Here is a 24,781-nt window from a genome sequence, read left to right as displayed (position 1 = left end):
GGAGAAGCTTTTAAGTTTTGGTTTAAAAGCTTGTTAACAAGGTGTTATTTAAAATTTAATTATTTCGCCAGAGCTCCTGGTTATGTATATTTACTTAGCCTTTAGATGGCACTGTGCTCCATTCATTCAGTCCACTCCTTTAAACATTCTTGAGTTTATTTAGTGTGTTTTACAAGTTGTTTGCAGAATTTTTGAGAAATAAAAAAATCAAAATGCATCTACTTGTTATTACAGTGACTACCTACAATGGCAAAAATGCATTGTGGTTGCAAATCCTCATGCATGATCAATTAGTTGGGGGTTGACAATTGTAGAAAAATGACTTAACAAGCCTGCAGGGACCACAAGGGATCAGGCAGCTTTTGAGACAGACCTTCTGTTAATATTAGCTTATGGGGGTGGAATCAGGGAACTGCAAAAAGATGCAAATGACAAACAGACTGTGAAGTGATTCAAATATGACAGTCTGAAAACAACGATTTATATGCTTTTGAGATGCATCTCAAAAAGGTTAAAACTGGAAAAACACCTATAGAGAATTAAAATGATTACACAGAGAAGGATGACTTCTGAAAATAAACTCAAAGCAATCACAAAGAAACACAAAATAACTGGGGAGAAAACTACAGCCAAAAGGAAACAAAAAAATAGTTCAAAACAAGGAACAGAAATAAAATATGACTGTTGAAGAAAAAATTAAAACCATCAAAAAGACAAAAAGATTTCTAAAAAGAAACTGAAAACAAGCAGAAAAATATACAAAATGACTAAAACAAAGTTCAAAGTTATGCTGAAAAATTAACAGAGAGACATAAAATTACAAAAGGACTTCTCTTGAGTTGTGGGGGACTTTAACATGTACGTGCCTTTTGCAAAACAAACAAACAAAATGTTAAAAACTGACAAATTTAATTAGAACAGAACTTATAGATCACAAGTGTCAAACATAAGGCCCGGGGACCAGAATCGGCCCACCGAAGACCATGGAGCCCACTGAACTATTTTGGAAATTGTGAATGAGCTCATAGATTTTTTACTTTTAACTGTATTTGCATTGGTTTTACAGCTTTTCCTACATATAAAGACTACCACCATGGCTTTTCATACCACACCAGAGTAAATAGATAAACAATAAGAATTAAAATGGAGAAAATGTCCTGTTTTTTCCACTATGTGAATAAATGTGAATTACTCTGCTGGGCAATGAGGTACTAAAATAACAGAAAGTACTAGAACTTTCCGTTATTTTACACATTAGTTAATTGTGCCGACAGATTTCTTTCATTTACTGAACCAGAATTTCTTCATCTTGGAGTAAAAATGAAAAAAGAAGAAATTACACTTCTTTTTATTACATTAAATGGGGTTAAATGTATTTAATCTGAAAAAACGGGGTTGCATGTGGCCCACGATACAAAATGAGTTTGACATCCCTGGTATAGATTTTCAGTTCAGCAGTGTTACGGAAAATAACGTTAAGTGTTAGCATGCTACAAGTAGTTTTCAATCAGGGGGTTATTGCTTTAGTAAACTGGTTTAATATCCGTTACAGTGGGAAATGATAAACAATATTTTAAAACACCTGAACAAGATTTGTCACTGAGCCACTACCTCCGTCTGAGGGCGCTCCAGCTCCATTTTCCACCTGTTCAGCTAGGCTAGCTAGCTCTTCCCCACCGGCTCTACAAATTCCTGTGGCGGAGGTTCCTGGCGCGGCCGGTAGAGAGGGATGGAAGACAGCCACTGCAGGAAGGACCGAGAAACCTGAGCATAGGAGGGAGAGACACACGCACACACATTCACACGGACCCAGGGGCCGCAAAGCCTCGGACAGAAGCAGCCATTACGACTGGGAAGCATGCTGGGAGCTCGCCCGGCTCTTTTCGGATCCACAGGACGCCGCCGACTCAGCCTCGGATAGAAAGCCCGAGCCCGGATACGGTTTGGTTTGGAGCTCCGGACGGAAAGAGACACACGGCCCCCTCCCGTCACTAGGATATACTCCCTCCCTCCCTCTCTCTCTCTCTCTCACACACGCACAGGAGGCACAAAAAGCAGCAGTCACCGGGTGGAAGGCGATATTTAAGGAGGGACTGGCCGGAGGAAACGCACCGAGCGATGCGACCGTGTGGTCCCGCACCCGCACGTACGCTGACGGCTGTCATGGATAGATAGCGTTTATGTAACCTTCATTTAAGTAGATTTTCACAGATAGACGCTCACTGAGGCTTTTTGTTGTCCTTTATATTCTCTCAAGTGTCCCTGAGGATTATCTAACCGCGCTCCAGAAGTGAGCTGCGGGGCTTTTGGTGTGCGCCAATGCATCATATTCACTAGTTTCACGCACCGTGGTGTTTGTATTGGAAACCGGAGGAGGGAGAAGGAAGCAAAGGGAGTCGGAGCTGGGGTCCGGACGGGCAGCAGAAGCAGCAGCAGCACCAGCGGACCGGGTCACTGCGGTAGTCTGCAGGCCGACCCCTCTCTTCTTCACAAGCCGGCTTGTGAGCCACCATGGCCGGGTTCGTACCGGGTCTGCTGCCCTCAAACCACTCACAGGAGAAGGAGTTCGCCCAGGCGTATGAAGATGTGCTGGAGAGATATAAAGGTAAATGTACAGAGGTCTTCAGCAGGGTGTAAGAGGAACCACAGGGAATGGTTAAGGCGTTTGTTTGTATTGTCAGGGAATGAAAGGGAAAATGATGAAAGAAACTCCGAGATTATGTCTGAAAGTGTAAGTGGGTTTTTAGGCATGCAGCCAGCACCACTCTGCCAGTTTCATAATCTGGATTGTTTCCTTGTATTTTGGATAAGCAAAGCAGGGCTTCTAGCCTTGCCACATTGTTGGCCTCCACAGTGCATGCCCTGACTCCCTCCTAATCACTTGTGTGCTTTTGAAACACCAGAGGAAGCAGTTTTATGAAGTTCTCCCAGCCCACTAGTGTAAGGAGTTTTCCCCATATGGCCTCGGGTTTCGCCTTGTTTGCTGTTTAGCCTGTAAATATCAAAGCTGCTGCTGTGCAGGGCACTGGGATGGTTTGCGTTTGCTGTGATGTGGCTTTAAAACACTTTAAGGTGAAGAAAACAATCATTATATTTATTTTTCTGTGTGTGTGTATGTGTGTCTGCCCTGCAGCAGAGGTCTTACAACCAGGTCTGAGACTTGCTATTTTATAATACCAGTGACAGGGGCGCTTTAAAAATGAATGCCTCTGCTGAACTTGGCTGTTGGGAGGAGGTGTGTGTGTGTGTGTGTGTGTGTGTGTGTGTGTGTGTGTTAGTGTTACAGAGGGACAGAATGGGGGTGCAGACAGCCAATAGACTTGGGTCACATCTGTGATGCTGGCACTGATGAAAAGGAGGCGGTTTTGAATTATTGATTGTTATAATGAAACTAAACTCCTCTGGGTTTGGGACATAGCTTCCATGTGCTGCTGTCAAATATGTGAGAGGAGGAGGGAGGCTGAGATGAGGAGTTTCATATCCGATCCTCCAACATCAAGTATGTGTGCAATACACCTGTCTAAGCACAAAGAAAAGAAGCCCTTTGGGAGGTTTCACTAACAGTTTGTAATATCTTTTCTATGCCAACACTTTGCTTAACTTATCTCTCACTCCGTGCAATAACCTGTCTACAGAAGGAAATATGCAGACTTTATCTACTTGAGCCATAATATGTAACCGTCTCCTCTTGTAAACGACACATCAGTGAAGTTTTGCTGCAAATATTGGTCTTTCTCTCTTGTAGATGCACTCATTCAGGCTCATATCATGCAATAAAAAGCAGAAAATTGTTACATTTAGTTTGCACATGCATATTGTTATTATTATTATTAGCCTTTCTAGCACTCTGACTATATTGTTCAACAAAACCCACTTAGAACTCAAACTGCTTAGAACAGCTTAACTTTCTTAGTGTTATATTTTATATATGCGCAGGGTTTTCTGTTTTTCTGTCTGGCATTAATGGCTGCTTTAGTGCTAAAATAAATCCACATATTAGAGGTGTTAGACTTCCTCGGGAGGCAATGGGGCTTCTATTAAATCTGCCTCGCTCTCACTCACAGAGAACAGTTCATTCGGGATGGATTGGACAGTCCATTTCTCATCCTGAAGTGAGCAATTGCTCTCTGTTTAAGTGCTTCACGTCGTCCAGTTTTATCTGCGAGCAGGATGGCTTTACTTTGATAAACAAATAAGGTGCATCAGAGCTGGTTTTTTTTCCATGTGAGATTAAAAGGAAGGGAACGTGAGCACATTGATTAAAGTGGAGCTGAACGTGGGTCTCTGAGGGCTCTTTCCCTCCCCATTGGAAATGTCAATGCATAATAGCCCAACAGCTCCATCATATGTCAGTCCTCTCCAAATGTGGTATTGATATAACCATGTGCCTGCTGTTAGCCCTTTATCTGACAGGAGCAAGCAGTGACCTGGGAGCTGTTTTGGTAAATGTAGAGGTAGAGTCCAGGATGTTTAATTAGTATCTGCACAAGCACGATCTCAGCTCACCTCCTTCATCAGTGAGAGGATCACTCCAGCTATGCTGTGTTTAGAAATCCAGAAGCTGCAAAGCAAAACATCTGAATTTTAATATTTCCTGAAAAACTGTTTATGCTCTTATTTTGATACAAGCAAAGCAGCTTTGCATAATTTGGAGGGTTTTTTTGTTTTTTGTTTGGCTGCTATTCCTGCAGCCATGATCAGTTGATGCATTTAATGCTGCAAAACATTTTATTAATGCAAAATAGTTAGCCATCACATTCACGCCTATCCCCTCGATTAATGTTATTAAACAAAACCAAGCAAAAAGAGGCAAAAGCACGTGTGGAGAACTGTGCAGCCAGTGTTGATGGAGACCCCCGCCACACACACACACACACACACACACACTTTATATTCATGCAGGTGACCCTCTGCAGCCAATCAGCGCTAGTGATAAACCGGAACAGCCAGAGGATAAATGTGCAGGTGCACTGAGGTGTGCCTAACACGTTGTCTCCATCTAGATGCGTTGTAATTTCCCACAGGTACAGTAACAGAAATTGGTATTGATACAGTTTGTTACGCTCTCTGTTTCCACTTGGATGCCTTATATTACAGGGCTGCCCTTAGCCAGCATTGCTATCATGGTTTTACTGCACTGCTCCTGGTTTCAGAATCGTTTTTCTCCTAATGACAAAAAGTCCAGTGATACCAAGTGTGCTTGTCCTGAGTGTTGGTTTCAAACGCTACATAAACAGGGAGTGCAGTCCTGACAGAGAATGTGAGCATCAGATTCAAAAACATTTTGCCACAGATTGATAAGTTGATAATGTTAATCACAGTCCATATAGACTCTATCATTCTGATATAGCTTCACTCCACAAACAATCTCTAAACACAACAGCTCCACGTGGGGATCGCGGTACTTTAGTAATGTGGACGTTTTCGACCTGTTTCTGGGTTATAGCACTCCTGTTAGACTGAGGTCTGTTTTCTGGCCCTGTGAGGCTGCAGGTTTTCAACTCTTCCAAGCGTCGCAGTCCCAGCTCGCCTCCTTCATCAGTGCTATAATGAGGCTGTAACCCTATAGGCTAAACCCTGTGTCCTCTGCAGTCAGTCCACCACAATAGGACCTGTGCTGCTGCTCCTGCTGCTGTGTGTCACTGCATAATCACGTTTTGCTCTTTGAGGTGTCAGCATGTCTACTGTCTTGAGCGATATCAAGTTTCCCCCTGTCATTTACCCTTTTACGTTGTCATGCATTGTCCTGCCTGTTCCCCTCTGTCCCCTGATAGCTGGGATTATAGTGGTTTCTATGGTCTGCTGATCCTGTAAACAGCGTTCCCGTATGCATGTAAGTGTTCGTTACTCTGTCACCTGTGACTGAGTCACTCAGAGATATATAGGGAGAAATGGGAACTTGGCGTCCTGCTCGCTGTAGCATCACGTCACTGAAACTGGAGGTCGACATGTGATAGGGTTTAAATCATTCACAGGCAGCGGGTGCGGTGTTTGTGTGTGTTTGTATTTTTCTTGGCATTTGTGTTCGCAGCCATGAGTGTAACTGCTGTGTAACAATGACAGGATATCTAAAGCAAGAGTGACAAGGTCATATATGGAAAAATACTGGAACACTCAGAAAACACTCATAGACGTGCTGTGAGTCAGTGGAAAAGCAGATGGTTTCAGGCACATTGACACCAACATTTGAGCATTATGTTTACTCAAGTAGCTCTATAATTACCACATATGAAGCAGCACTCTATGGATTTCTGCTTCTCTGCTTTTTTTTCACTCTAATAATCCTAATTAGACATGTATAATAACACTTATGTAAGCTTAAGAGCAGCTTAAAAGCAAAAAGTGTTCATTAAAACATGACGGGTCAGGTAGAGTGTCACGAAAATCCTTTCAGAGCCGAATATAAGCCGGGAAACCTGGAAGGAAGCAGAACAATCTCAGAGCTTAGAAGAAGAAGATTGTCAGGAAACCTGCCGACTTAAATATAGATAGTAGGAAATGTGTGTTTCTGACCTAAAAATCTACTTAAAATTCAATTCAGATGCTGCTTTTGTGTAGATAAACTGCATGTTTTTCCACATTAAGACTTTTATGTAATATGTCGAGTGTGTGGTCCTCTGCGTCTATCACGATATCCGCTCTGTACTGTATACTTACCACCTCTAATTCATCCGTCTACAGGCAGTGCCAACTTCTGGCAGCTCAGTGCTCCTGCTGCACTCTGTGTGTGTTTGTGTGTGTGGTAGAGAAGCAAACATTCACAGTGTCATTTTTCCACCCCTCAGGATTAATGTTTTACTGTACTGTTTGTAAGTCATGCAGGGTCACACACGAGTTCACTGATACTTTTTTTTTCTTTTCTAAATGTCATCAGCGCTGGCATTCACATTCACACAAGAGAAATCAAAGGTGATGAATTTTGTCAACAAATGTAGCACCCTTTCACTCCCAAAAAACTCAGGATTTCTCCTGTTTATGTGACATATTCACATATATAAACCATATTCCCTGCTCCTCGGGCTACATGTTACTACCTCAATATGTATGTGAAAAGTGCTCATTTTCCTGAGCTAAATGTGGCAACATTGATCAATATTGAAAAACCAAGTAATATGATACTAATATTACTCCAATATTAAGTCATATAAAGCACAAGAAAGTTGATAATATACAAATTCACAAGCATTTTTCTTCATTTCCTGTTTCTAAATGGACTTTTTGACTGTGACTGTGCATAGCAAGATTGCTCTGTATATAGTTGGGGCAATGAAATTTGGATATGGTGCTATAGTCTGTGCCTTTGGGGAAGAACTCTGAGTTTTAAAGTAATGGTATAAACTCTGGTCACTGTAATGTAATCTGTCAGTAAAGCACTTTGAACAATAATTCATAAAAACCAAAACAAAGCAACAAAATCCCCAACGTTTAAAGCACTTTTTGCTTGAAATGATTAGTTTGGACGACACAATTTTCAAACACTATAAAACAAAATTGGATGTAATAATAGTGACTTATTACCCAGCCCCACTGGAGCCTGTAAAATTACAGTATTTCCATCCCTGGTCATGTACTCTGGCTTCATTCTTTCACACACACACACACACACACACACAGAGGTCAAGGGCTTAGACAGAAAGACACAGGAAGTGCACAGAGTAACAGGAAGGGTTTGGAGTTGAGTGTTTGCTGACGTCCTACATTTTCACTGAGTGCAGGAAGTGTTGGGCCAGCTCTTCCCGTCTCTCCAGATCTCTTTTAGTACCGCCCTCTCTACTCCTCCACACACATGTGCTTTTCCATCTTGTGAATCCAATAAACTGTATCTGTTCCTGCTTTGAATATGCCATCAGCTCGGTCTGTTTGCTTTCTCTGTGCCTCTCAGAGAAATGTTCTGCTCCTGGAATAATGTGATCCCATTTAAGGTAAAATCAGAGCTTGAAATGTCAAGATTAGACGGTGGAAAAAGTCTGAGGAAAATGATTCTTCACTTCCGCGGACTGGTAATTAGACGATTGATCTCTGACACTGGAGGAAGTACAGGAACCATTAGAGAAGCAGGAGAGGAAAAGCAGTCAAAAACATAGAGATGGAGACAAACAGCTGCAGTCTCAGGGGAGGAAGAACGACAGAGCAGTTTAACAGAAGACCACAGATGATCGACAGATAGACAGGAGGAGAGGCAGACATGGGAGCTATGTGCTGGTCCCAGAGTTGGATCATTGCAGCTGGATTTTTCCATGTGGCCTAGTTTTTGCTTTCCAGCTCCCTCAGTCTTGGTCTCCTCTCACAGCAGATCTCTGCCCCCAAGAACACAACCTCCTCCTCCTCTTCGTCCTCCTTCACTCCTCTCTTGTTTCTCTCAGTCATTGAGCACAGTCTCCGTCCTTCAGATCTTACTGTGCCCTAACCAGATCATCAATTACTCTGCTGCACTAAAGCAGCTTTTCTTCACATTTTAATATTAAACATCTCGTGGCTGCTCTGTTCTGCTACTAAAATGGTTTCTTTTTCCAGTCATGCCTCCGTCTCTCTTCTCTCCCTTCTTGGTATTGATTTTCTTTTTCTTTTTTTCCTTCTCCCGTCTCGCATTCACCCTCCTCCGTGTCTTGTCTGCCTTTTCCTCGCATTCTCACTTGCTTATTTCATTACCTCCTAATTATTTTGCTCTGTCTCTCTATCCTTCTGTTCTTTCTCTTTCCCCGCCTCCTCCCCTCCCTGCTCCACCCTCCCATCCTTTCCCACATTACTTCCTGTTTAGTCACATTCTCCAGCAGCACCTGATCGTGTCGGCAGGAAAACCAAGCGCTGCCAGAGCTGCGGCAGGCAGAACCAAACGCTGGCCGAGCTAGAAAGCCTGCACTGCTAACTGCAGATGGAGAGCGAAGGGAGGCCGGGCGGAGGGGGGCTTCGGGGACATCTCCTGGGCCTTTCTGCCCCGCTGTGTTGTTGTTGTTAATGCAGTGAGGTTGAATCTCAGAAATGTGGGAAACTGTTTACACTCGGCAATCTTTTGGATGCTCATAACTGAGGGAACATTTAGGATGCTTTGAAGAATATTAAAGCACATAAATTAAGAAGAGAATATGAAGGAAAACGGAAATGAAATCCAGCACCAGAGGAGATAAATTCCAGGCATATCAGTGGCAGCAAAAGTAATTAAGCGATAAAACCATGCGCTTCTTCTGTTTTTCAGTCCCTTTTATAGTAACATGCAAAGTCAAAGTTGGAGGGAAAGATTCTTCTTTGTAACTTTAGTAGTATCAGATATATTTACAGTAAGCGCATGCAAAAAAAAATGACAGTGTATAACATAAACAGAAAAATAACGGCGTTTTAGTGAAGCTGCTGAAAGAAAAATACTGCAGTGTTAAAATGTGATCCCTCTGGCACTCTGTCTCTCCTGCATTCTCCACATTTTCTATTCACATGCAGTAAATCTGCCACGGTGACGTCTCTCCTCCCCGTTCTTCGTGTTTTTCCACTTTTTTTTTTTTTTTTTTTTTTAATCCCCCCTTTTCTTACTGTTTGCAGCAGTTCTCCCCTCGGGGTTCTTACATAACCAGCACCCAGCTGATTTCTAGTCAAATAATCAATGAGGTTCATTGTGATTGTGCGTTAGGGGAGGAAATCAAGTTGAATAGTCGTGAGGGGAGCAACTAGCGAGTGTGAAATATTTGCGTTGATGCATAAATGTGTGCGTATTTGTGTGGTAACAGTGGCCGTCTCTCTTAGCAGCACACAGGACCTGTATTCATGACAGACAGGGAAGGCTGTGTGGCACATCTCTGAAAACTTTTTCTCCAGGGTTGCATGGCGGTTGTCAAAGCTCTTGTAGTTTTTGCTCTGATATAATAGAGCGATGTGCATCCCATCTCTGTCGGCTGCTTCCTGGGCGCTCGGTGTAATCACAGAAAAGTGGGGGGAGGAATCTCTGGCTGCTGTGTGTCAGCGTGCACATTAACTTGATGGGGGGGAAAAATGGGTCAGGAATACCAGTAGATGTTGCCTTGCATGATATCAAGGCGTGTGTGTGGGTTGAATTGGTAAAAAGGCTCCAAAAAGCAACCAAGAGGTTAGGGAAGCACATGGATGCAGATGCCCTGATTGGCAAAGCGTGCTTTCCAACCTTTCCTGTCCAGGGACAGAAATGCTGTGTTTCAGCCAAAGACATAAAAATCCTCAAAATAATCTAGAAAAAGATCCCCCAAAAGGAAACGGACAGAGGAAACCAGTGCTGCTGCTTTGACCTCTGTGAGACACAAACTCACACACACGGTCACGTCCCGGCTCAGACTGTGTCTGCTCGCAGCTGGTATAATTTAAAAAGTCATCTTTTCTCTCTGTGTTGACCTTCAGTCCTCACTTGGCAAGCATTTTTCAGAAACGCTGTCAGCAGTGGATACATTCACCCTTCCATTTTAAGATGGAGAGCCTTTCTAACCCCCCACAGCTTGGCTGGAAATAACGAGCAGAAGGGACATAAGAGATATTTACGGTGCGCAGACAGCAGCAGGGCTGTGGCTGTCTCACTTGTCACCAGGTGTTTCCTCTGAAGCTGGTTTGTTTGGAGATTCTGCTGTGTTTTTCAAATTTAGCAAGCTTTTTGTGAATGAAGCATTGTGTCTTCTCTGTTCCTGGATGCTTCTTTTTGCTGCTAGAAGAGCGTGAGGGCTGTAAGATGCAGCAGAGATGTCGAGATGAAGTGAGATGGGAGAGAAGCGGTTAATGAATAAATCATGGTGGCTGCTCTAAAAGCAATATAGGGGACAGCGGTTAGCGTGCATCGATTGCACACTGCTGCACTGGGGCTGAGACGCACACACAGCTGGTTCTGCAGCTCTGTCCCCTATAGTGCATCATCTCTGTGAAGCATACACTGAATCCTTCCTCTCGTTTTTCCTCTTTAATCCATTGCTTTTCTACCTTTATTTCTCCGCCCCCACTGTCTGATTTGTCTTTTGGGAAATGCAGAAATTTAGTTTTAGTGCTAATTTAGTTTGCTTCCTGCTTCAACGGTCTGCACTGTGAGGCAAGGCTAAGCTGTTGATGCCACTTCTCTCCTTCATTTCTTTTCCTGCTCTTTTTTTGCTTCCTGTGTCATCCTCTTGATGCCTGTTCATATCTATTATCTTATATACAAGGCTTATAGTTTCTTCTTAATCTTCATCATCTTCTCCTTTGCTCCCCCCCTTGTTAATTATCTAGAGTAGGCAGGAAGCTTTTGGTAGTTGAAAGGTAGATCTATACCTCCTCTTGTCTCTCCATCATCCTATCAGTCAGATCGATTTTATTTGTAGAGCCCACTATCACATGTAGAGGTTCAAAAGGCTTCACAGCCATAAAAACATAATAAAGAGAAGAAAGCTGAAAGAACATAAACTTGAGTATAGGGGAATCGTTTTCTCTAGATCCATCTGATTACTTAAAGTGGCTGAAAATACCACTTAGTACACTTGTACAGTGGAAGCATGAAACACTCAGCTGCTTGTTGTTAAGTAAAAACACCAGTTAAATGTGAGAGTAAAGTTTCTTGAAATTATTGTACCTTTCTTGACAAATTCTGAGGTAGAAATATTCAAAGGTTAGGGTCATAAATGGTAAAAGCTCATCCCTGATTTTTCTCCGTGAGGAGTACTGGATGTCTAACAGTTTGGCAGTGAAGGATCAGATGTAAGATCATATCAGGCATCACTGAAGAGAGAGTATTTTAAAATCAAATCTGGAAGCCTTGGTAGCTCCAGTAACAGATAAATGATTCTCAGTAAATCTTCATGCTGGTCAGTTTGAGGCTGAGTGATAAGATGCTAGAGGAGAGTGTAGAGGGATGTGAGGTGCGGTGCCTCCATCCTTACATTTCATATAGGTATGAAATGATTTCACATGGCTGATTCTGGAGACGTGATACTTAAAATCAGGCTTATGCATAAACATAGTAAAAATCCAGCTGTAGGCAGGTGAATAAAATTGAGACATTTGGAGCCACACTGATGTGCGGCAGAGTGAACCACTGTATGATATCTGGATATGATTTGACGTGTATATGTTCAGCGAGAGTCTGAAAAGCGTCAGCACCTAGGGCAATAAATGGTATAGCAGAGGTGTTTCTTTTTAAGTCATGCCGAGTTGTCGAAACATGAAAAAGTTTGAACAAATGTTTCTTTTAGAAGGGGAGATTAGATAGGGACTGCTGCAGAGGAACAAAGTAGCTGGTAGGTTTTTTAAAAATCCTGTTTACATCCAGTTGTAGCACAACGGAAGCAAAGTGTTTTAAATCTGCAGATTGGCGTGCTCGTGTAATCTACGGTAGCTCGTCTAAGAACAGTATCTTGTTGCTAAGGTGAGAAGGAAGTTTATTTTAATAACTGAGGCGAGAAACTTATACTTTATACACATTACTCTTAATAACTGTGTGAACTGTCAGTCCCATCCTGTCGGACGTGTGCGCTTTGTTTAAATCCCGTGAGATGAAAGGACGCGCAGAGCGGCTCTGAGTGTCAAGCCCAGCTTGTGACCGCGAGAGAGGCAGGGTGACTTTTAATCTGCTCCAATTCCTTCAGCCTGTGACTCTCAGCTGACTGCGCAACATGCACACACACTGGAACAGGTTCACACACCGTAAACACAACAAAGGAAGGTGGACAGAGTCAGAATGAAGTGTGTGACGTACATGAATCACTGCAGGTATGTCACACGTATGCTTGCGTTTCCTACCTTGAGAAATGATAATTCTCTCACTCTGTGACTGACTTGATCATAACCCACAGATTGGAAAAAGTTTGACCTTTAAATATGTGGGTCAGTCATGATTGTGTGCACAGGGTGATTGATTTTAAGCCTAGATAAACCTCAGTAAGTTGATTGAATAGCAATTAATTCCCAATAATTTCATCCATCCATCCTTCCACCCTCTTATCCTTATCAGGGTCACAGGGGAGCTGGCTCCTATCCCAGCTACCATAAGGCGAGAAGCAGTGTACACACTGGACTGGTTGCCAGTCTGTCACAGGGCTAACCCATTCACTCACATTCACAACTATGGGCAATTTAGAATGACCAGTTAACCTAACCCCACTAACTGCATGTCTTTGGACTGTGGGAGGAAGCCGGAGAGAACCCACGCACACATGGGAAGAACATGCAAACTTCACGCAGAACACCAATTTGATAATCTGTGAAATTCATACTAATGTTTAAAACAGAATAACAGACTTTCCTTGTTTCCCTTTTTCATATCGACGAATTTGAGCTTTCCTGACCTTGTATATCTTTTATTATTAATTATTTTTAATTTTAGTACCTTTGGACTATTGGTTGACCAAGACAAGTAGTTTCGAACTGTATTTTCATTCAATTTTCAAAGATATTTATAGATTCGTTTTGTTTTTTAAATGTCTAATTAATTTTGGCTAATTTCCATGAATTAAGGCCATTTATTTCTCTGCCCAGTGTTGATGGTGTTGCAGTGTATTGCTTACAGTCCACGCTCCATTAGCCTTATACATTACTGTGTGTGTTTGCGTGTGTGCTCGTGCATGCGAGCTGGTGTGAGGATTTGCCATGCAAATGAGGCTGTGAGGGTAATCTGGTCGGTCCTGGCGGGATGTCACACAGACAGCCCCCCAGCAGGGGCCCGAGCCCTAATCCCATTCATCTACTTTACTATGCCAACGCGGAGGCGAGGAAACGGGACACCCCTGTCACTGTGCACCGGTCCATTCTCTCACATGTCTTCAGTGTAAGGCCTGTACCAAGAGGGCTCTGCTACAGGGGCTTCACTGTGGTTCTTATGTAATTCATTGTGGCACTGACATCATGGAGTAGCCTTCCCTTTGATTGGATTCCTGGATGAATGTAATACTGATTGTCTTTCAGAGAGATAATGTGGCTATTTAACAGATCCTGTTGGGATGGATCAAAGTGAGTTGAGTCGTATTACCACAGTCTTCTCCCTCTTTGCTGTAATGTCTCTGACAGCACGGCGGCCGCAGTTGCGATTCGTTCACATTAAACACTGAACTGCAGCACTGCACTCCTCCGCAGGAGCTGCAATCAGGATGCACTATTTTAAATGTCGTTCTTTTTAGTGCAGAGCTATTCAAAATCCCAGCAATCCCTCTGTAAGCTTCTTGCCTTTATGTGTCAGCAGCATTGTCCTTTCCCTCCTCCCACCTCTACAGAGACCATTTTTTAAGGTGGTGTAGATAATGGGTTGTAAATTCTCTCTTAAATCATGGTTTCCAAAGAGAAAACTATAGTACGTTTATCCCAGATTTTTACATTTGAAGAAGTATTTGTGTGTTTCTTTTAATGCATTCAACTTTAGTTATTTTCTGTTTTAAACACAAATCAAATTTGGCAAAATTTGGCCTGTTGATTTTAGTTACTTGATCTGGTTGACTCACTGGTCACGTCATTGGTTATCTTGATAGTACTGGGTGGTTAGACCCGCTTTTGCGTTCAGAACTGCCTTAAGTCTTCATGGTGTTCAACAAGGTGTGGGAAACATTCCTCAAAGACTTTGGTCTATGTTGACGTGATAGTCTCACGGTCGCTGCAGATTGGTCGGCTGCACATCGGTGATGCAAATCTCCCATTGCACCAGATCACAAATGTGCTCTGTTAGATTGAGATCTGGTGACTGTGGAGGCTATTTGGGTACAGCAGCTTATTGTCATTGAATGAAGAAGAAACCAGTTTGAGCTAATTTTAGCTTTGTGACATGGCACATTATTCTGCTGGAACCAGCCATCAAAAGATGTTTACATTGTGCTCATAAAGGGATAGTCATGTTTACCAACAATGCTCACTAGGCTGTAACATTAATTCATGCCCAGTTGGTAAAAAGGGCTCAGAGTTTGCCAAGAAAATATTCCACACACCATTACACCACCACCAGAAGTCTGGATTGTTGATCCAAGGCAGGATGGATCCATGCTTTTATTGTTTACGCTAAATTCTGATCCTACTGTCCAGTATTACAGCAGAAATTGTGACTCATCAGGTCTGGCATCATTTCTCCAATCTGTTGTCACACTTGGTGAACCCCTCAGTTTCCTGTTCTTAGACATGAATGGCTCCCAGTGTGCTCTTCTGCTGCTGTGGCCCATCAGCTCAGAGATGCTCTCCTATATACCTCGATGGTAACAAGTGGTTACTGGAGTTATTGTTTCTTTCTCATCAATTTGAAGCAGTGAACACATTCTCCTTTGACCTCTGGTGTGAACAGGGCGTTTTCTCCTAGCTGACTGCCGCTTAGTGGGTATTTTCTCACTATTCCCTGTGTGGGGAAAATCCAAGTAGTTACTAAAATATTCAGAAAAACCTGTCTGACACCAACAACCATAGCATGTTGAAATCAATCACCTTTATTCCCCATTGTGAAACTCAGTTTAAACGTGACCATGTCTGCATGCCTAAATGCACTGATTCCCTGCTATGTGATTAGCTGATTAGATAACATTGAGTGCTTGAAAAGGTGTACCAAATTAAGTGGCTGGTAATTACATAATATGATACCTTTTATTTGCTAAAATTGCTTGGTCACTTCAGGGTTAATGAAACTGTACGTAAAAAGGAAAATGTGAGAAATGTAGTTATCTATAAAAGTTCAGCTTTGGACAGTTCAAATGAATTGGTCAGAGTTGTGAAACCGTCTGGTTCTCACTGCAGTAACGTGCACCGCTAATGTTTTGTGACACGGAGTTAAAGCAGCCGGTGTCTGTGCCAAACACTGTGTGTGTGTTCCATGTCTGTGGTCTTGTGAGTGTGAAGACTTCTGATTCATCATCTTATTTTTATCTGTCCTTGATAAACCCCTCATCATACCATCGTCATGAGGCGCTCCTCTCTCTTTTACTTCCCCCATCCCTCTATCCTTTCATGAGTTTACCATTTCCAGAAATCATGTTTTTGTTTTTCACGTTCATCCTGTTTTTGTACTGTCATGTTTTACTTTCATCCCAGATTTTAGTGATCATCATCACTCTCTCTTCTTATCTCCATGTTGTTTTTCTTACTGTCTTTTCCTTTCTCATTTCCTCCACTGTCTGTCTTTACTAGGTCAGTAGTCAGAGCTGTTGTTAATCTCGTATAGCTCCAGCTACTTCGTCTAAAAGGCTTTGCTCCTAATTGAGAATCTCTAAAATTACCATCCTGCGGGCATGGATGAGCATGACTATCACTCAGGGTGTGTGTGTTTCATTTACTGCCTCACTTTCTTAGCACCAGAGTGAGTGCTTTTTAGCACATGGACCGTCCCTGCTCAGATAATAGATGATCAATAAGAAATATTTCATATTTATAGATCAACTATTGTGTGTCATCAGTTTCCAATTAATAATTTCCTCTTTAATCGCACGCTTACTCACTTTATCAGCATCGACCACAAGAACATTATCGTTGCGCTGACCTCATTAAGGACATGCTCTCATTTGCTATTCATATCCAGCTAGGATCAGATCACAAGTGTATTGATTCTGCTGAGTGTGTGTGCCTTTGGTTGGAGGGTTTATCCTGAATAGTTTGAAGTCAGAGCTGATTGCTCCGGGGCCTGACGGGTCAGATCATTACTCATTGCAGATATGAGAAGCTCGACTAATTTTAACTTAAATAATCTGCTTTATCTCATAAAAAGAGCAGAAACTGAATAGAACTAGAGATGCAAGGACAGTTTGGATTGTGTCTACTGCTGTGTTTCAGCTGACATAATTATTTGGTTTTTAAATATACCACGCAGTGTTATGTAATTTTAATTCAAGACTGAAAGTGTGTCAGTTGAATGCCTCCATAGCTTTAGATTAATCCTTCACCTTATTTTTTTACCTCCTATATTTCCAATCCAACCAACGTGTAATTCCCCCTCTCTTCTCTGAGCATTGTTTGGTGTTTCGACAGGAAGCCTGTTGATGTGTAATGAGGCTAGAGGCTCTCTAAATGGCGTTTCATTAGTTTAAATGCCAGCGGGGTCCTGTGCTGCTTTATTTAATGAAGGCTACACAGTTTTGTTACGTCTGCGTATTTTAGGTTTAATATGCTGACTAACAGATCATTTGTGGGGAGTGTTTCTTACCTGCACTCTGACTACCTGCCTGCCTATACCTGCTTTTGAGCTTGGACTTCTTGCCCTTGTTCAGTAACAGCTGTGCCCTTGGAGGTCTGTTTTTCATGCAGCTACTTGCTTGCATATAGTATGGATGCTTGTGTGGGTGCATGTGAAAGAGGGAGACTATGCATGTAAATGCACACATGAATTTGTGCTGTGTGTGCCTCTCTGTGCGACCTGAAACGTCCCCCACTTGGTGACCTGCTCCATCTGTCAGAGGGTCTTTGCATCCTTTAATCACCAGACGTCACCCATGGAGCCCTAAGACCTGCCTGGCTGGAGACCCCTGCTCTGTTTGACGGCCAGTGTGGACATCTTTCTTCTTCTGTAGTCACAGTTCAGATTGTGACTTTGTGGAGTTTGATATATTTTTCTTTTTTGTGTGTTTTTAGCAGCCTTATGGTACACTCATTTGCATCATCTGATGGCTCACAAATCTCCATCTGCATGGAATATGTCAGAAAGTTGATTCAGGGTAAAAGGTTTTCAGAGAAAGGGGAAAGAGTCTACAGAAATAGAAATATTGTGTTTTTAAAACCAAAACGACCCCTTTAAGATTCAGAGCGGTCTCGTTTGGCATTAGAGCATGCCACCATCCAAACACTGAGGGATAATAAGAGGGGGAGGGTATCTCTCCTGCTCTCTTCCACGTTAGCAGGTCTTCCCGGATTTCCCGTCTGTCACCCCTCTTTTGCTAATCCTCACCCCTCCCTCTGCCCATTCCTCCATCCCAGCCTCGACGTTCCCTCACTTTGCTTCCTCTCTTTGATTATAATCTGAGAATTTAATCTGACATTCCTGAAGGGGGATGGATGAACGGATGTATGGATGAATACATGGATAAAAGCAGGGAGGGGGGATGGCGGCTGGCTGTTAGAGGTGTGAAGGTGTTCAAAGGTGGGGGTGGTGGACAATGAGAACCCATGTGAATATAATAGGTCAGCTGAGTGCACTGTGTCAGTTTCCAATGTTTTGACACAAATGTAAATAAAACCGATGCTTAAAAGGCGTCAAATATATTTGGTTGTATTGATCAGTTGTCGCTTATGAAGGTAAACAATGAAACTGTCTTTTTAATAATATCAATCTGACAATTTTGATGATTTGATAACTGTGATGTGAGAGAAGGTTTAACAAAGAGCCTCTTCTGTGCAATAAATGAACACGATTAAGTGTTTTTCTGCTATTGAGAAAAAGCAGTGCTGATATAAGAGAAGCCATCAAACATGTGACCCTGAGGGTTGTACCACAATTGCAGATTCAAATATGGCTCTGCAATGAATCACATTTTAATTTCAGTCACAAATTTGACCTCGAACGGTTATTAAAATGAGAAAATCGAGATAAAGCAGTTATTATGCGGCATTCTGTTTTGCAATAATTCTCTCTTGTGCCTTTCCTTTTTTTCCCACAGAGCCCAACACCCCAACAAAGCCCATTTTGAGCCAGGAAAATCAATAATTGGCAACAGTTTTCAGTAATATGACAAACTAAAGGCCAAACTTTCACCGGATTGTTCCAGTTATTTATTTTGATTATCCAGTTAAATTATAATTAATACAAATCTGTTTAAATGAAAAGGACATAAAGCTTTTTTATGTTAAATAATTGTGTCATCGAGAAGGAATAATTGCAAATGTGGCTTTTGCTCTAATCCAGCAGCCGTGCTTTCAGGTCTTAAATTGTCAGGTTTTTCTGTCGTCATTATGTTTTGGCAGACGCACAGCTCATGATAACACTCCAAACTATCAGTTACACCTGTCACATGGCTGGCTGAAGGTGTTATTGACTTTGTCAGACATTTAATGAGAAACTGTGCAAGTCACAGCTAGCAGCAGAACGATTTGTGCTGCAGACCGCACATAAACAAATGCTTTGCTCGATGAAAATGAGACTTAATAGGTGAATGCCACGCTAATACAAGTACAATTAATCGCAACGGTTTCATCACAATGAGTACATTGTCCAGTCTGCTCGGCACGTTTGCGCAAGAAATCCCGAAGGCACGTTTCATTACATTCAAGTCCTACGAGTAAAACGAGACGAGGGAGCGAAGACGCTTTCGTGTATCATTGTTTTCTGATTGGCACCCTGAGGGGACAGCTGTTATGACAGTCCTGCTCTACAGTCTTTTTCAAGGCTGCTCTTTAACTGTGTGTGCGCTTTAGAGCTGCAGGAGCCACGTTTTCTGCTTTAAGCGCACAATATTTTCACATTATTTGAGTGCAAAAACTCATCTGTGCGCTCTCAGGTGGAACCATTTAATTTAATATAAACACCTGAGAGAGGGCAACTGGTTAGTGTGAGGTTTTTCTGTGTTTCTGTGCCAGACAGCAGTGACACAGCAGAACAGGAGGAGAACATTCCTGAAATAACAAACATGATGGAGGGAGGAGAGAGGAAGTTGGGACTGTTTTCTTTTACTGTTCTTAAAGAGGCAGCCAGAAGTCGAGGGTGGGAAAAGATCCGCACACAGATATATAATGTTTTATGATGATGCGATGGGCATTAAAGATGACAGATGATTCACTATTTACTTTTTAAAGACGTCCATCCTTTAACTTTGCAAGTACATCTTAATGAGAGCAGAAATTTAAGAATGGATGCCAGCAGTCTGGTTCAATCCTTTCTAAACATTTTATCCCCAGATGGTCTCTGGTTATGTTTGATGTTTATAGATGCCAGCAGTTGGTAAATGATCCTCTGCTCAGCATTTGTCTGCTTTCTCGAGCTCATGTTAGCCATCTGAGAGCTGTGCCAGTTTTTTGATGACCCAATGTGTGAACACAAAGTGCCGGCAATACACTAAATAAATCAGATAGTTTCTGTCCGACTTAATCTAAACTGCTGTTCATCCTGCCTATTTAAACTGTGTGCCTAAGGTAAAGCATTCACATCTGGACATAATTTAGTTTGTTAGCATTAATTATATTTTCTTGTGGTTCATATTTCCACCATTTCCTGCCCCTTTGCTGTTTATTGACCCCTCTTCCTGTATTTTCTGTCCTGGCATCTTGTCTGCATCCCCGATCATGCCGTATGTATTCATATGCACATCTGTTTTATTCGTGTTGTTGTTGCTTTGACCCACATCCTGATCTTCCCTTGAGAAGCAGGCTTCATTTCCTTTGATGTATACGTAATGATGTGGCGGCTCAGTTTTATGGCAGCTGGCCCTCACTGGAGTGTCTGTCAGTCATCAGCGTTTGTTTCTGCTGCTGACTCTGCTGTTTTTCATTTCTCTGAATATTTACTGCACATGATTAATAGCTGTAAGCATGAAACAGAGCTGTATTTGCCAGGAATGCATCCTTCCAACTTTCTAAATTCCCACCTTTGCTTTTATGTGCCTGCTGATGCTGAGTAGCTATTCAGTATCAGTGTTATTTAATAAGCTGTGTTGCTCAGTGAGAGGCTGGAAACATCTGTAAGGCAGCATCAGGCTTGACTTTAAACAGGCTCTCCAAACTTTGCAAAACACAGTGAAATAAATGTGTCAGAAAAATGATGCATAGCAATAGAAAATGATCAAATTGTTTTATTCAACTAATTTATTTGCACCCCATTCAATTTCAGGCCATTTTGAGAGTGAGCTGCTGCCATTTATGGTCTCACTGGTTTCTCTCATAGACTGTATATAAAAGATGGAACATCTGGACTACACATTTGAGGCTTCAGTGTTTGGAGGGTGGAGCACTAAACTTATGCATCTCCAAACACACAGTGGGGTCAATATTGGACATATATCGAATACAAACACACATCATTGGATCGCTAAATCTCAAATAATGACAGTTGGCCAAACCAAGTCTTTGATCTTCTGTAATATCACCAGATTTGTGTATGATTATAACATGCTGCATAGGAAACTTAAAATAACATGAATAGAACTTAGCAACAGTGATAACAGGATGCGCTCGTATGGAAGAGGTCCTCGTGTTGTTCTCGGGTGTTCCTGCGGTTGGCCTTGCTATTGTACTTCAGTGATTAATTTTGCATGATGTTCACAAGAGACAGAGGAAGGTCTAGTCTTACAGGACAGAACAGGATCAGAGGAGGAGGCTGGAAAAGATGATTTAAACGTGTCCTGTCCGGATCAGATGATGGAAACACATTATAGTTGATTAGTTTTAGAAAATCTGTTGCAGCATCTCTCAAATACAGAATTTCCTCAGTTGTCTGTTTAATACTGTTAAACTAATTCGTTACACACCCTTCACCATATGCTCATCTATCATGCATTTTCAGAACTGAATTTGTCCCGAAATGTGATTTTGATATATTTTTTTTCTCTTTTCTCTGCCGGTTTCTTTTAACGTGAACAACAGGATGTTTCATCTGCTTGTTAGAAGCCAATTGCAAACAGCCTGTTTCCTGAAACTGTTTGGTATTTTTTAAAATAAAGTTATGAATATTGAATTAGCACAGCAATAAAGCACAGACTGTCCTTTTTTTTTTCTCTTGGTTTTTTTTTTGTGGGTGTATGCACATCTTGTGGTTCTCTGAAATCAGGTCACTCTGTGGGTGAATGGGTGCATGCGTGTCAGAGCCTGTAGGGTTTACTCAGCCATTGATGCTGTTCATGTGTTAAACTGGCATCAGTGGGCTGTTTGCATGACATTTTTAGTGGCCATGATTTTTATTTCAGCAAGAAAGTCAAATAGTTTGTGGTTTTGAGTTGTCATTTGTTACGGCGGGTTTCTCCCTTGAGTAGCGTGCTAGTTGGCAGACTGTTACTAATACCAAAAACTGTTGTCTAACCGCTGCCACAAAGAAACAAAATGAATTTATTGCCTTGGATGTTAAAGATAAGATGTGAAAACAACAGCAGCGTTTACACTATTTGTCAGAATTGGTCATTTGTGCAGGCAGAAATGGTTGGTGTGGGTTCAGAACGAGTTGCTGGAGGTCATGGTCCAGAAGCTGGGGATGTATTATGTCAGCAAGCGTCCCCACAAGTGTACCATTACACTTGTATTTATCAGTGTTTATCTGTAAACTTGGCGCCATCTGGCTCTACCTGCCGCAGTAGTTACACAGGTCCAGTTGCGGCATGTCCCCTTGCAGGGTTTTCTGTGTTTAAAAGATTAGACATGCCTGACTTTGTAGAGCAAATACCGTCATCCTGTATGGAGGGAACACACACACACACACACCCAGACGCAGACACACAAACATTCGTGTGTGAGCGTGCTGGCCCCCCCGTCTGTCCGCAGCTGTGTCTGTTTATTAATCTGTCTGCCTCTGATGAAGACGTCCACTCGTTCTCAGTCGGATACTCGCCTTCCTGCTTGTTTTGCAGCCCGATGATCTGATAACATGACCAGTAAATTTAAACGTACACTCCTACGTTTACCTTTCAAGTGTTTAAACTTACTGTTTGCTCGAGATACTCGTGACCTGCCTCACGGTTTTTACTAAGGACACAGACATGGCGTCTCATAGCTCTTGAAAGTGCGGTCTGTAGGGTCTTGTGTGGCATTATAACACGTGTATGTGCCTTTAAGTGTGCCAAAATCTGACATGCAAGGCTCACCTTGCTTTCAAGGAGGCAGTTAGACTTTGTGGTGTACTTGTGTTTGCTATGGCTGATTGGAACAACATTAGAAAACAAGAGGAAACCTTTAAAAATACTCATAAATATACTGCATGCATTGCTTTCTATGTGTTACTGTCTAAAGCCATATTTTATTCTTAAATTTATTGGAGCTTAAAATATATTTTTATTTATTAAATGTATAGAGGTGACATTAACATGAACAGGTTTCTGTAAAGGTGATACAATAGATTGGATCACCCATTAAAGAAGCCTGATTGTGGATAAGAAACATAACATTTTAAAATGTACCGAAAATGGCTTTTAGTTGAACTTCCTCATCAAAAATTCTTAAAATGAGTCGGTGACACTGATGTGATTGAAACTGTTTTAAAATATTTCAAATGCAACTCAACTGAATTTGTAACAGAAACAAAACACAACAAAATATTATTTTATTCCCACATTAGGACTAAAATGCTGACTGGGCCGTACTTGACAGCGTTTGGAATGAGACAGGAAAAGCCACTTAAGCATTTTTTTTAATAGCACACAAATCCTGACCCTGCTGCTGCAGAGATCTCTGGGGTAAAGTCCTTTTTATTTTATTTTATATATTTTTTAATGGATTTCATTAGAAATGAAGACGTTGTGCTCTGTTGCCTCGGGCTCAGTCAGAATATTGATGTGTGGCAATAATCTCCTTTGAAGAGCCGTTCCTGGGGAGATGTTGGACAATCATTTAAGGAAATGTCTCTTCAGGTATCCGATAACTTGCGTCATAGACAACACTTGACTCTTGAGGTGTGTGTGTGTGTGTGTGTGTGTGTGTGTGTGTGTGTGTGTGTGTGTGTGTGTGTGTGAGACCAAGGTAACCAAGTAACCTGGGGTGTCCTTGTATTTTTCGTTATGTGAAAGTTTCTGGTATTTTTTGGTTTATGTGACCTCGGGAAGTCCCAGCTAGCTATCTGATCTACAGGGAGGTTTCAGGCTGACGGTTTTCTGAGCTGTCACACATGCTCTCCTCACTCTCCCTTCACAGTTTAGTGTTTTGTATCTTCACATGCGTCTGATTCTTTGAGCTCTCTTTCACTTACATTTCCTCTTCTGACTGCTTTCTCTTTCCTTGAAAACGTAACAAAGCTCTCTCTGGCTCTCTCTCCCCCTCTCTCTTTTCTCCCAGTCATCACTCACCGCTTCCTTCATGGTATTTCCCTGCACAATCATCTTTCTGTTTCTCAGCCCTCCGGAGTCGTCCACATTTGCATGTCCCATGTTTCAGTCTGTTTGGCTGTTGACTTTTTAAAGCTTCCCTTTTGGAGACCATAAATATTGTTTGGTTTTGTCTAATTGCACAATGATTCTGGGAAGCCTCAGTACATTTAAAATATTTCATTTGACTGGAGCTGTAAATAGATGACAACTATACGTTTATGATTAAATGAGAGCATTTACAACCCCGTGTAAACCAATGATGATTTTAATGCAGTAAAGAAGTGCTGCTGCTGTTGCATCGACTGTTTACGTGTGTGTGTGGTGGGGGGGGGGGGGGGGGGGGGGGGGTTTGGGTTGTACACAAAGCTAACCACTTATAGTTACTGACCACCTCTGCAACAACAGAGGAAATTGGTGACGTAAACATCCCCAGTATATCCTCTGCTCTTGAACTACGTCTAAATAAAACTGTCTTCAAATTAAATGTCTGTTTACATGTTCTGTTATTGTAAAGTTTCCTAATTAAGGCCTGACTTTCCCCCGTGCTTGCTAACAAGGAGATACCAAAGACCTGAGCTGCTCAGCCAAGTCAAACTGTGGTGACACTGATATAATTTCTGTGTTAATATGAATGTCTTTTGTTTTTTTTAACTATTAACTGATAAAACATGAAGCAAGTTGTTGAACACTCTTGAACATACTGTTTAGTCGATTTATATAAGAATATAAGATATTTCTCATGTTAACTTACAACTGATGCAACTAACAAGTAGAAAACTGGTTCTATATCAGTCAATTCATTGGAAACATGTACCTCAAATAATGAGTTTTCTACTACTTCTGTCAAAAATCCAGGCAGGTCAGCCTGTTTACTCACTTTATGCACTCAGGCTCAGAATCAGGTCATAAACCTAAAACTTCTTTAGGAC

At 41.9% G+C, this 24,781-nt stretch overlaps 1 protein-coding gene across 8 annotated transcripts in view; it reads left to right on the top strand.

Annotated features, from left to right (window-relative positions):
* The window catches only part of macf1a (microtubule actin crosslinking factor 1a), a 235,242-nt gene that overhangs the window by 23,413 nt on the left and 187,048 nt on the right, over positions 1–24,781 (top strand). The window contains exon 1 of one of the 8 annotated variants that reach the window (XM_065470405.1): positions 200–2,605. The exons of the other annotated variants lie outside the window; for them this stretch is intronic. Within the exon in view, the coding sequence (XP_065326477.1) occupies positions 2,512–2,605 (94 nt within the window). The 5' untranslated portion in view covers positions 200–2,511. Of the gene's footprint in view, positions 1–199; positions 2,606–24,781 lie in introns of those variants that run through there. 8 annotated transcript variants of the gene reach the window in all.

The sequence above is a fragment of the Pelmatolapia mariae genome, linkage group LG22 (assembly GCF_036321145.2).
Source record: "Pelmatolapia mariae isolate MD_Pm_ZW linkage group LG22, Pm_UMD_F_2, whole genome shotgun sequence".
Lineage (NCBI taxonomy): Eukaryota > Metazoa > Chordata > Actinopteri > Cichliformes > Cichlidae > Pelmatolapia > Pelmatolapia mariae.
Note: the sequence above shows the minus strand (reverse complement) of the source record. Positions and strands in the feature narration are given on the sequence as shown.